The sequence below is a fragment of the Rhamphochromis longiceps genome, linkage group LG7, assembly GCF_057381845.1.
Source record: "Rhamphochromis longiceps isolate RC_006_pf linkage group LG7, R_longiceps_female_GT1.1, whole genome shotgun sequence".
Classification (NCBI taxonomy): Eukaryota; Metazoa; Chordata; class Actinopteri; order Cichliformes; family Cichlidae; genus Rhamphochromis; species Rhamphochromis longiceps.
This window is the reverse complement of record NC_140563.1, coordinates 56,026,839-56,039,849: the sequence shown is the minus strand read 5'-3', so window position 1 is coordinate 56,039,849 and position 13,011 is coordinate 56,026,839. Positions and strand designations below refer to the sequence as shown.

At 42.9% G+C, this 13,011-nt stretch overlaps 2 protein-coding genes across 2 annotated transcripts in view; one reads left to right on the top strand and one right to left on the bottom strand.

Annotated features, from left to right (window-relative positions):
- Window positions 1-1,749: 1,749 nt before the first annotated feature.
- ap3b1a (adaptor related protein complex 3 subunit beta 1a) overlaps window positions 1,750-13,011 on the bottom strand; it is a 63,509-nt gene continuing 52,247 nt past the window's right edge. Inside the window, exon 27 of the mRNA XM_085414441.1 lies at window positions 1,750-2,632. Within this exon, the coding sequence (XP_085270567.1) occupies window positions 2,479-2,632 (154 nt within the window). The 3' untranslated portion in view covers window positions 1,750-2,478. The remainder of the gene's footprint in view (window positions 2,633-13,011) is intronic.
- On the top strand, window positions 6,866-9,101 carry LOC146666412 (E3 SUMO-protein ligase ZBED1-like). The gene is made up of 3 exons (XM_085414442.1): window positions 6,866-7,999; window positions 8,176-8,428; window positions 8,592-9,101. The coding sequence occupies exons 1-3, from the start codon at window positions 6,882-6,884 to the stop codon at window positions 9,006-9,008; spliced, it is 1,788 nt and encodes a 595-aa protein (XP_085270568.1). The 5' UTR covers window positions 6,866-6,881; the 3' UTR covers window positions 9,009-9,101.

Below are 13,011 nucleotides of genomic sequence, written 5' to 3'. Positions count from 1 at the left end.
AGAATATAATTAGATCATAAAAAATTAAGAAAGTTACTTCATTGTCAGATAATAGCGCATTAAGAGCAATATCTCTTTTGCTCTCCACATCGACTGTTAACCTGCATGCAGTCATGCCGCTAAAATTCTGCTCTAACATGTGGAGCATCTAACATGTTAAGATCCCAGTCATTTAAACTCTATTAAACCCTTTATTACAGGCTTGGCTGCTCAGTCTGTAGCCACCGCTAGCTGCTTTCCAGGCTTCAACATCAGCTAATCTGACCCTCTCGGTCATGTTGATGGTGTTAGTGATTTCTGAAGCTTTAAAAAAAACAGTTACCTGATAATTGTTTGGTTACGGTTTATTTTATTCATATGTTCCATATATTCCACATATTTCATCCTATATGCACTAATTATCAGGTATCTCTATCTGGTAAAACCACTTGCTAAGCTTGCTAGTGCTAGCTTGTTCGTTTGCACCCCACTCTCTCATCCAAATATGGTTGCTTCTGGTTCTGAAATGGTGGAGGAGCTACCTGCTCACTTTGTTACTCTGAGAAGAAAATTGTAATTTGAGCATCACCTGTGTGTTATGATGATTGTTTATTTAAATGGTCCATATGGTTGTGAATATCTTGCCAATGGAGGCTAGTCATTAGCAAGGACAGGTACACGTTTAAAGGGTTAGGTGCTTGACTTACTGAATGAGTGGATGATTCTGTCCTCATTTAACACCTCTAGTTTACCAGCTAAGTCACTCACTATCTCAGATATAGATATCCTCATTCAGCCTCTGACGAATCCGATTTTTACACACACAATGAAATTGTAACTTAAACGAGTCTTCTTTTAGGCAGAAATCTGGGCTGATTGTGTCAGAGCCAGTCACATAGACACAATCATATAATCACCAACAAGTTGCCCAACCCACTGCTTCCTGTGGGCCTCATTTGAAAGAAAGTCTTTCTTTTTGTGTGAAAACTTGTAAAGCATGCAAGTATTTTTGGAAACCTTCTCTGTGTGGATCTGCATGATGAAATGCAAGGTGTGTGTGTCTGGCAGGCCTGACACAGTGTGTGTGTGTAATGGGAACAGCTGGCTCAGGGAATGAGTACAGAGGGAGAGGTGATGGATGCGAATGGAGCTCCTGTGACAGATGAGCTAACAGGTGTTCACCACAGCCCTCAGAGAGACGCTATTTATGAGCCGGAAAAGACAGCCAGACGCAAAAGCACACTCCGCCACCGGCCTCCTCAGTGCTCAAACACATCACGTACATCTGCACAACTTTACTCAACAATGAGCGACACGGCAGAACTGCCTTCAGACGGCACAGAGGTTTTAGTTTGCAAGAAGCAGCTTTGCTCAACAGTCAAGTTGAAGCCTTTTCATGGCTGTACATACACAAAGTCCTCATGCATCTTGCTGCAAAAATTACCATAAAACATTTTTTATGGTGCACCTAATCTTGCACCTTACTTTTACTTTTCTCAGTTTGCAACTAAGCTACAACTAAATTTGGTGTTCTTCTCATGTTTATACTGACTCTGCTTCCACATATAATGCACTCTCTTTTAAAAGTGAATGACCTTAGCTTGTAGGAGGGCAGTGATTCAAGAGGAATCAACCTCTTTAGTTTAAAACAAGTGCAAACAAGTAGGGGCTTTTGCAAACATTACCAGCCTCAGCCTGCCAATTAGAGCTCAATTTTTGTTTCAGCCACATTCTGTTAAATGACTAGACTGCATGACACAGCTTAGTTTTAATAAAGTCACATTTTTATTGTTGAGATGTAGCAGTACAGATAAAAAACACTCTTGGACATCCGAGTCTGATGTTTGGTTTTCTTGATAATGTCAGGCACTGTAACAAATGTGATTTGGTAATGTTTCAAGGCTAGAATGTAAAACTAAATCAGTGTTTGGTGTCACGGTATTCATACAGTTTTATGATTTGACATTGTGTTTGTGGGTCAAAATGCCACAGAGCATCCCCCCCTCTCGCCTGTTATTGGTGGCAAAGAAGTCGAATGAAACATCGCAGAGGCACAGACATGTTGGCACTGTGAGTGGAGCGGTGATGCAGTTCTTCCCCCCAAATGTATGTACAGATGTTGGTACATTATCATGCTTCATCAAACCATAAACAGCATGAGATTTAAGTAATTACTGCCGAGGAAAATGGCCAGTTAGTCGGATATTTTTACCATGGAGTTGTGTCTGGAAATACTTAAACACAACGACAGCAAGTTCAGTTTAATTCTAATTTATTCTAACTTCCATGAGGCTTCTAAAGATTTAAGATTTCAATTATTCTCGTGTTTGAAGATATTCTGTTTCCAAACACATAGGCCACAGAAATAAACACTGAATAGCATTTTTCAGTTGTTTACACTTCATTCTTTGTGAACACTTCTGCATTTTGGTGAAATCTTCAATTAAGCGTTGCCCCTGTTTATTTTTTATTACAGCGAGATGAAAAGAGGGGAGGATCCTACGCCTGGGCGAGGGCTTGTTTGAGGTCTTGGAGCAGCATGGAGGCCATGACGCTCTTTTCTGTGTTGATGGTAAGCAGCGCTCCCGAGGATTCGCTCAGTTCTAGAGACACCAAGACCAGAGCTCTGCTGCTGACTGTCTGCCCAGCAAACCTGCAGGAGAGGAGGAACACTTGGATCAGTTTCAAACAACCAAAGAAGAAACCAGGAACTGAAGTGCAAGGCTGAAAGTGGGACCTTAAAAGGCACATATGGGTCATACTATGAGCGACTGTTTAATTCTATACCACCGATAAATAAAAATTTATATAATTTTTATGATTACTGATCTTATTTGATGACCATCTTTGAACCTGTCCAGTGTAGAGCTGATAAAAACAGATAAACCAGGCGAATGACATTGCCCCCCATAAGTAAACAAAGCTATTAAGCCAATACTGCAATTAAAAATGCAGATTCAGCTGATCGCTGACCCCAGCGCTGACATTTTTGTCTGCTTGATTAGTTTGTGTCATTTCATACCCGATAACTTTAAAGTCTTTCAAACATTAATCACACCATCTGAACATTTGTCTGCAAAAAACTGAAACAGAAACATTAGCACAGATGTCGGCAAGTATCTTTTTAAAAATGTTATTGTGATATCAGCTCATATATCTATTAATCTCTACTGTACGCACAAAAACAACAACTTTACTAACATTTTACCCCTTCAGATCCACATAAACACTGATAAATGATAAATGATAATTGCATTGTTTCCCCAAACTCATAAATCTTTGCAATGGAAGCTTCTCTAACATCTCACACCTTGTAATTACCCTAAATTAGGCAATGAGACAAAAGAGGAAAACGATGTGACAGGAAATACAGAGAGCAATGCAACAGACAGTTCATTAGGGAGGAGACACGCCCTGCAGTCAGTCAAACTCAATTTCTCCTGTTTTTATGGACTCCGAGTGTCTGTGAGTTTGTGGGAGCCCTGAGACCAGTATGGGGGACGCTCCGTCCAACCAACTCCCTGTGGGCAGTGAGGAGAATTCTCAGCCTCCCGTTTCCTTGGATACCATCCCCTGTAGACTGGGGGCATATCTGTGCACACATGGTCCCCATTGAGAGGGCTAACAAGAGGCAGACAGGGGCTATGACCCAGTGTGACCCTCTTTGAGGGTGCCGGGCTCCCTCTCCTGCCCCCCTTTGGCCCTCTGCATCTCTGAGCCTCACGTGGCTAACTCTCAGCCATCTGCCTCCATTTAGCACTACATCGCGCAACAAAGACCCCCCGTGGCAGCCCGCTTAGGCCTGACAAACAGCCCACAAAGAGCTCCACTTAGGCCTGACTAAAGCCTGTGAAGAGCCCCCACAGGATGGCCCGTGAACAGGCGCCGTCACAGAGGGTGCGTGGTGGGAGCGACTAGCACATCCACCAATTAGCGCGCACACGTTAAAGATGGGAAGGGGGGTGGGGGGCACATGCGTACACAATGAAGCCCAGTGTGTCTGTGGTGTGTCTCTGGGGATGCTGCTAAATTACCATAAACAGAGAAGAGGGAGTTTATCAGGGAGCTCTCAGGGAGGAGAGAGAGAGTCCTCCTCAGGCTTAATTAAAATATTAGCCACTTCAGCAGGAAACAGCAGCCATTCATGAAGAGGATGAATTTCTCTCTTGCAAAAGTACCAACCTCTTTTGCCCCGCTCTTATTTCTTTAAATAATTCCGGGCATGTGTATTCATCTAGGTTTCCAGCTGTGTGCAGGATGTGTCTGCAGCTGCACTGCATTCCAATCAAAACAACAAAATCCTACTTGTGCTAAGGAAATGTTTTCTTCTTTTTTCACCGGAGAATCACGAACAAATCTAAACATAAACGCTTGTCCCTTGCCCTGTTCCCTAACCCTCCCTCCCCCCACTGTCAAACAGCCTAAGGTGTCTATGTGGTCCCTGTGGCTTTGCTAATAGATTTAGGATATAAATCTTTTATTTACTCCGACAGTTAACACTACCCCGAGGCTGCTTTTATTTCGTCTCAGGAGACGCTGCCATGGGCTTTTGTTCACGTGTGGTAATAAGAGCGACTGAAAGAAACATGATTGGGTTTGATTTCTGAGCGTATTTGCTTTGAATACTCTCACTTTGCCGTCTGTAGCTGTGTGCAGGTGCAAAAAACAAAACAAACACCAAAAATCCCCCCCCATAAACATCAGACAATCTCTGCGCGTTTTTAAGGACTAAAAGGGGGAAAGATTAAGGTCAAGCGCGCCTTAAATGGGTCATTGGTATTCTCCTGCACTCTTCACATATCGGGCTAAACACTGGATTAATTGCAGTGTATGGAAAGAAAAGCAAAGCATAACCCCTGGACTTAGAGCAGGTGGATTGGCATCGATCGGCAGGGCTGCGGCTAAGCATCACTCTCCAATTATCTGTGATTCTCCTCAGTGCAGAGAGCCTGTGTGTGCCATCTGCCTCCCCTCCACCCCGTCACTGGAAACACAACGTCGGCTTCACCTTTACATTCAGCCTCACGCGGAGAAGACAGCGAAGGCCCAGAGGATACGGCTCGGCACGCAAGAATGGATTAAGTACACACTCCTCACCCGCATCTCAACTAAACATGCAACCATGTTTGATTAAAGAAAAAAAACAAAAAACCATCATGTATGTTTTCACCAAAATCAGAAAGGCTGAAGCTGACTGTGTGGAGACTACAGCTGGATGCTAGAGCCATGCTGGTTCTTGGCCAGGTGGACAAGTGTCCTTCAACTGAGTGGTCAGTGAGGCCAGACCAGAGCTGAACACAAGCGAGCAGACTCAACCGCGGCCAGGCAGATGGCCAAAGCTATTAGCCCCAGTTAGAACCAGGAACCCTCCGCGCATCTCCAGAGCTAAGCCATACAGACAAACTGCAGCACTGCACTCAAAGGGCAGAGGGACAGACAGACAGCAGAGGACAAACACAGACCAGAACAAGAAGATAAAAGATAAAATAAACCTGCCACAGAGGACATTTGTGTAATTAGGCCGGTTTTAAACAGAGACAACTTCAGTGAAATAGAGGAAAATCCAGTGTTTAGACAAAAAAAATAATATCAAATTGTAAAGTAAAGAGAATGAACAGCTTATAAATCAAGTGCCTGAGGTTTTTATTTATTTATTTATTTTTTGCTTTTCAAAATTAGCCTCTAACAGGAGGGATTGGCAATGCATGCAAAATTCGATCAAATTTGCTTTCAAACGGACTGAAAAATAGAGCACATTTATTCTATTCCGCCTGTTTAGACATAAACAAGAACAGCGTTTTCTACATTTGCTTTCCTGCTTGATTTATTGCCATCCTCCTTTCCAGCAATCAATTTTTGTGTTTCAGTGGCATCCCCACCCCTCCACCTCCGCTCAGCCTTCACGCCTGTTTGGGAAAAGCAGTGCTGCACCCTGCTGATAAACAAGGGGAATGCAGGGATGTAGATGGGAGGCGGGGGGATTGGGAGGAGGCAGGCTGTTACTTTGTTAAAAAGCACCTGTGCCGACTAGAGCGCTGTGATCTATAACACAAAGCCTCATGAGCAAGAAGTGTGTGTTGTGAACTGTATCATTCTTGGGCTTCATATTGAAATCCCATCCATTATTTCTACATTAAAGCCCAAGTCTCACTCTGCAAAGGGGAGATTCCTGTGTGATCTTACCAAGATTAGAGAGTCCTTTCTCCAGGGAGATCAGAGCAGAAAAACAGGGCCTGGATTGGAGGTCACCTCACATACCACATTTAATGCAGAGTGACCTCTACAATAAGCTCTCAGTGGGTGTATCCGATCTGATCGATCACTCGGCTTTGTGTGTGTGGGTTGGGGTGTTATTCAGGGGGGAAACAGTAACACACAAATACCACAAGTAAAATGATCACCAGTGCTCAAACACGGTGCTAATATTATGCTTTTTTTTTTTTTTTCACTGCAGATTCTGAAATATAAAGATTTATTGCTTTACACTGCTTCATGCACTGATCTGTCACAACATTAAAACCACCGTCTAATGTTGGGTAAGTCACATCCACATGGTCTCCCAGCAGGACACTGGACTGTAACAAGACTGCAAATGCTTTTCACTTTACCAGGCTCCATGATATATTTAGGGGTGGGTTTTGATTATCGATTTATTGATTAAAATTAGGGGTGTCAAATTATCGCGTTAATTGCGATTAATTAATTACAATGCTATTTAGCGCGTTATGTTTTTTAATCTCGTTAATCTAATTTTTAATCTCTTGACGTCATTGATTTTGTATGAGAGTTGCTATGTTATAAAATCCGTTTTTATGTGCTGGGCTCCTTGTGCTTGACTTGTTGGGGGTGGAGTCACGTCGTGAGGTCAAGGTGAGAAGTGGTGATTAGCTTACAGTGTGGATATGGAGGCGCATCTGAGAGTTGTTGGCCCAATGAACGGGAAATTTGTATTTCATAAACGCCCCGACGGCACCATTGACAAAGGTAAAGTGGTCTGCCTAGAGTGTAAGAAGGAGTTTGCTTACCACCGAAGCAGCTCAAGTTTGGCCTATCACCTCAACGCAAAGCACCCAGCCGCGAGTGCAGCAACAGCTAGCAGTGAAGACGTTAGCAATATAGCAAGCCAGAGCAAAGCTTTTCGCCAAACAAAACTAGAGAATACCCCTCGTATGAGCAAGTCTGCGACCGACAGGCTGACTAATGTTATTGCCAAGTGGATAGCGATGAACTGTAGGCCGATAAATATAGTAGAGGACGAAGGATTGACAGAGGTGTTGCAAATTGCGTCCAATGACCCGTCATACAAGCCGCCGTGCAGGACTACAGTAACGACCAAAATCAGCAAAATGTACGACGGCGAAAAGAAAAACAAACTTGAGATTTTGGCGGAGGATTCTCCCAACTGTGTTGCTATAACCGGAGATCACTGGACCTCAGCTGGCAACCACAGCTATTTTGGGGTGACTGGACACTTTATTGATAGTGAGTGGAACCTCAACTCATTTGCACTGACCGTCATGAGAACAGAAACCAGGCACTTTGCTGATAAATGCGCCGAACAGTTCCTCAAGGTAGCAAATGACTGGGGTATTGAAAACAAGATATCCACCATTGGCACAGACAGCGCAGCAAACATGCTGGCTGCTATGAGAGCACTTCCATATGAGCACATCGCCTGCAATGCTCACATTCTCCAGAGGACCATCACGGTATGTCTCGATAGCAGTGGTTTTGTCGGTGTACTGGCAAAGTGCCGCAAGATTGTTGGTCATTTTAAACAAAGCCCTGCGAGTACCACAGAACTTAACCAACAACAAGTAGCACTCGGAAAGAAGAGCGATCAACTTATACAGGATGTACCCACCAGGTGGAACTCGACTCTCGCAATGGTCTCACGCCTCCTATGTAACCGAGAGGCTGTCCAGGCTACGTTGGACCAACAGAACCACAGGTTGGTCTTGCCAACCGAAGCTGAGTGGGCGAAACTGCAGAGGCTGGAGCTCCTGCTTGAACCATGCAAGTAAGTTCAAATAAACACCTTCCCATTTTAATTATATAAACTACTGTTACATGTGTAAAATCAAAATTAATGAACATAACAAGGAACTTTTAAGGACAATTAAATTGGAAATCAGTTACACTTTGATTTAAATGAATCCAGCTAGGTTTATTTAGCAAACCTCTCCACCTCTGCAGGTATGTGACAGAGCTGCTGGGTGGTGAGGCCTACGTCTCTTGCTCTGTAGTGCTGCCTGCTTTTCGCCATCTGTACCGTGTCATGGACATTACTGATGATGATCCTGCCTACGTGGTGAAGTTCAAGAATGCCTTCCAGAAGGATCTGGCAGCACGACGAGCTAATGGCAACGAGATATGGTTCGAGGTGGCCACAGCATTGGATCCACGGTTTAAGGATTTGAAATGTCTTCCAAGAGAAAAGAGGGAACAGGTAGGACAATAAGGTTAAGCTGGACTAATGAGTCCAATTCATTATCAAATCAAACTTTTATTTATTATATGGAACACAAAGTTCTTTACAAGATTAAATAAAATTTAAAAAAAAAGCACTTAGTTTTAATCACAATCATTCATTCATTCATTCATTCATTCAGGTGTGGACCATTCTGGAGAATATGCTCCAGGCAGCAGAGCCCAGAAGAGCAGATAGTCTCCAGCCCTCCACAGAGGATGATGGACCAGCTCAGAAGAAGAGGAGGAGCGAACTCCTTCTGGGGTCTGACTCTGACTCAGAAGATGGAATTGAGTCTGGAGAGCTGCAGCGCTACAGAGCAGAACTCAGCATCAGTATTGATGACTGTCCCCTGCAGTGGTGGTATGCTCACTCAGGAGTCTATGAAAAGCTGTCAGTCCTAGCACAAAAGTACCTGGCCTCCCCAGCTACCTCTGTACCCTGTGAGAGACTCTTTAGCCTTGCAGGCCACATAGTGCAAAAGAAAAGGGCAGCCTTGCTTCCAGAAAATGTTACCAGGCTGGTGTGTCTTAGCGACTGGCTGAGGAAGAAGAAATGAGACACATGTGGTCAGCATAGCTGCTGTGTCATTTGTAGCCTACTAGAATAGATTGCTTGATGTTCAGCACTTTTTTTTTGTGATGGAAGAATACTTTGATGTGCTAACTTGCAGCACTGCAATGTCAGTTTTATTTTTCATTATCTGAAGCAGAGGAATTTCAGTGCTGTATTGCTCAGAAAAGAGCAACTCTGATGTGCTAACTTGCAGCACTTAATTTATTTGATTTTATTTGTATTTATTTTTCCACTTATTTTACAAAAGAATACAACAGTATGTAAATGGTTGCATCTGTTTAACGTTTGTTAAACAATAAATGACTTTATAAAGTCACTTTCTTTGTTATATCAGTCTTTTGGTCTGCCACAATAAGTTGAGGGCTTTCCTCAGCTATTTTTAGGTGAGATTAAAAAAGAGATTAATTAGATCAATTAATTAAAAATCATAATTAATTAATCTCTATTTTTTTTAATCTCTTGACAGCACTAATTAAAATCGATTCTAGCTTGGATAACGTGATATCGATTCATTAAAATCCTGAATCGATTTTTTAATATAAATTTATTTTGCCTGAGATGCCAGAATCTCAGGTTAAAACTCACAAAATTTCAACAACCACCAAACAGCTAAAACAGTAAATGAGAGCAGGAACACGGATCCTGCACAAAGACGTAAACACAAAGCTCGGACCTGCCGACGGATCAGAATCAGTGAGATGTCGCCTTTCTCACCCGACGGCACGGACACGGTCGGGGCTGAAAGACGACAGCTCGCCGATTCTGATGTTTCGGCGGGTCTGCGCTTTGTGTTCACGCCCCTTTTGCGCTGATTCTGAAGCTGTAGGTTTTATCTCTCTCCAAACAATATTGACTGAACCAGCAGCAAAAGAAGATCCAAACTACGCTTCACATAAACATCGTCATGAATTCTTTCTTATTTTTGTTGTTTTGCTTCCATCACGATAAAAATCACACTTCATGCACAGCTCTCTCTCTCTCTCAGTGTACTTCAAGAACAGTTTCCTGTCTAAAAATCTGTTTTCTGCATTATTCTCTTGCTTATTATGCACAAGTCTACCGTTGTTTACAGCGCTGCCGGCCGCTGTTTTTTCCTTTTACTTACTTCTGAAAAGAAAGCCTAATTTCTGCTGTTCAATAGGCTTCTGAACAAAATTAAACTTAAAAAAAACATTTATGCAAAACGCTTAGCTGCATCTCTAATAAAACCTCTGTAACTTTGCTCTGCTTCACTTCAGCAGCATCAGGTAATGTTCATATGTTGGTTAATGGTTTTCTTTCGTTTTTGATCTACTGCAGAATATTTTTATAAAATCCCAGGCCAGGAAAATCACCTTCATGTTTTTCTGTGTTTTATCCTCAGCTACTTTGACACAAAGGCATCTACTGTGATGCTCACACCTTTGATAAAGTTTCACAAGCTTCAGCTCTCTTTTTATAGATACAAAAATATGGAAATGTGCTGATGCATGATCTGAATTATAATATTTTTGACTGTCTGAGGCAAAATTTCCCCGATTCAAATCGAATCGAATCGAATCGTCGATCAAATCGATTCGGGACCTTGTGAATCGTAATCGAATAGATTCTAGAAATCAGTGACCAGCCCTAGATATATTTGACTGTTTGGGGGATTCAGAAGAAATGCTGGACTTCTGATGGGCGAGTTTCACTACTTTATACAAACTGTTTCAACAGATTAATTAGCTTAGGGTTCAGTATCTTGCCCAGAAATAGTTGGGGATCAAACTACAGACCTTCTCTTTAGCAGACAACCCGCTCTACCTCCGAAACCACAGGGTTGGGAAATGATGATTAAAAGCAGTCTGCTGACATTGTTAAAGAAAGACACATCTGCAAACTTCAGACTGCTCATTGTCTGGCCGACCAAACAAAATATCTACATCTGAATAGCCAAAAGCAGCACTTTTGTGCTTTTCAAAACTATTTTCATAATTAACCTTAAAACTGTATGTTAAGTCTGTATTGAAAAAAAATCACTTTTGCATCTCAGGAGCAGCTCAGGAGGTAAAGAGAAGTTCAGCAGTCCACTTCCTGAGCTCCTCCATCCTGTGTGTTACTGAACCATAAACTGTCCCAACGCATTCATCAGTGGGGTCAGCAGGTAGAGCAGGTCATCTGCTAATTGAAAGGTTGGTGGTTCAATTCCTGGCTGCTCCAGTCTGCATGAAAAAGTATCCTGAACCCTGAGCGTTCATTGGAAAGAGGCATGTTGTATAAAACCCTTAGAATGCTCAAGTAGAGTCGAAAAGCACTACAGAACCAGTCCATTTCTGTGTGTGTGTGTGTGTGTGTGTGTGTGTGTGTGTGTGATTAGACTAGACAAGCACATTTAGCATTACTCTTGCCAAATCACTTTATGATTATTATATGTTTTCCATTTTATTAGGTTACCACATATAACCACCTCTTACAGATCACGCTGTCAAAGATGTCAGTTATGTTTGAGGAGACTGTCAGAGAGGAACACCACCTTCTCCATCAGACAGACCTCCATGGGAAGCAAGTGTGGAAGAGGTGGTCACCGTATGGACAGCAGCAGACCATATGGAAGAGCGTCTTTATCACTAGAAGGGTACAGGGTAATGCTGGGACGCTGTCCTCTTCTTCAGCAGTCACAAATGCAGCAGGGAGATTGATAGCGTGGAGTCATTTGAGCTATCGGTTATTCTGAATGAAGTATGGGCTTATTGGATGCACGTCTTTCCTACTGGCTAACATTGATTTCCACTCACTCTTTCAGCTCCCTGTACCCTTGTGCAAATGTGTCCCTCTTCTTCGCTTGTCCCTTATTTAGCCAGCTTCTCCAACATTTCTCCTCTATTGTGGCCTTAATCCATAAAGAAATTATCACAAGATCACTCAGAGATGAGCAGACAGAGACACGGGCCGGTATTAACAGACAGACACAGAGACCGTGAGGAGGTCGGAGCGCGGTGCAGAGGGATGGAGTGAAAGACAAAGAGGAAGTGAAAGAGAGACAGCAGCGCAGAGGGAGAGACAGATGGGGGTGCAGAGATGAATTGAAAGAGAGACGGAGCAGGAAACAGAGGGAGAGAGGGAGGTGTAATTATCTATCAGGTGTTCGGGTGTGCGTGACAGAGGAGGAAGCTCATTAGCACACTCTGTGTACACCAATTACACAGCCAGGCTTCTCAGGGCATTCCCCTGGCATGTCTATGTGAGGCTGCTGGGGACAAACAAGCACTTCCACTCAGTGACACCCACATGCACGCTGCTTAACCAAACTCGGCCTAAAATGCACCGGGCGCCCGGGAACAACTCGCAGACAGTAGTGTAAGACTACTAAATGTCTGATATGAGTCCTTATCGTTGATGTTAGCTGCACAAACATCTTTTTTTTTGGTGAGGAAAGACTTGCTCGTAAGTGTTGGTTTGTTTTTTTAGAATGCAGCATCCAGTCAAAATGTAATACTAATATTAGGGGGGAAAGGTTCATTATAATGTACTTTAACGTGATAACTCTTTTACTATTAGGTACACTTTACTTGGATCTCCTTTCACCATCTGCCTTGACGTTTACGACATTCTTCAAAGATTCAACAAGCTGCAGGAAACACTCCTCTGAGATGTGGTGGAACAACAGAACGGTAACATGGACCAAAATCTCAAAGGTGTTATTGGATTGAGATCTGGTGTCCAGAAAGGGATGGAGACAGCAACAACACTTGCTTCTAAGGATCCCAAAGTGTCCGAAAAAAGTAGAATTATAAGACCACCATCATCAGCCTGATCCATTGATATCAGACAGAATAAACCAACACCATCATGCTGTTTAGACCCAATTCTGAACCTGCCATCCAAGTATCGCAGCAGAAATCAAGACTCATCAGACTAGACGATGTTTTTGCAATCTTCTATCCAATTTTGGTGAGCCAATGCAAACTGTAGCTTGAGTTTCTTGTTTTTAGGTGACAGGAATGTCTTCTGATGCTGTCGCCCAT

Bases quoted from the DNA above. Each gene is read 5' to 3' on its own strand.
- LOC146666412 (XM_085414442.1), top strand. From the start codon at position 6,882: ATGGAGGCGCATCTGAGAGTTGTTGGCCCAATGAACGGGAAATTTGTA. The intron at 8,000-8,175 runs GTAAGTTCAAAT...CCACCTCTGCAG, and splicing joins CTCCTGCTTGAACCATGCAA to GTATGTGACAGAGCTGCTGG. The intron at 8,429-8,591 runs GTAGGACAATAA...TCATTCATTCAG, and splicing joins CAAGAGAAAAGAGGGAACAG to GTGTGGACCATTCTGGAGAA.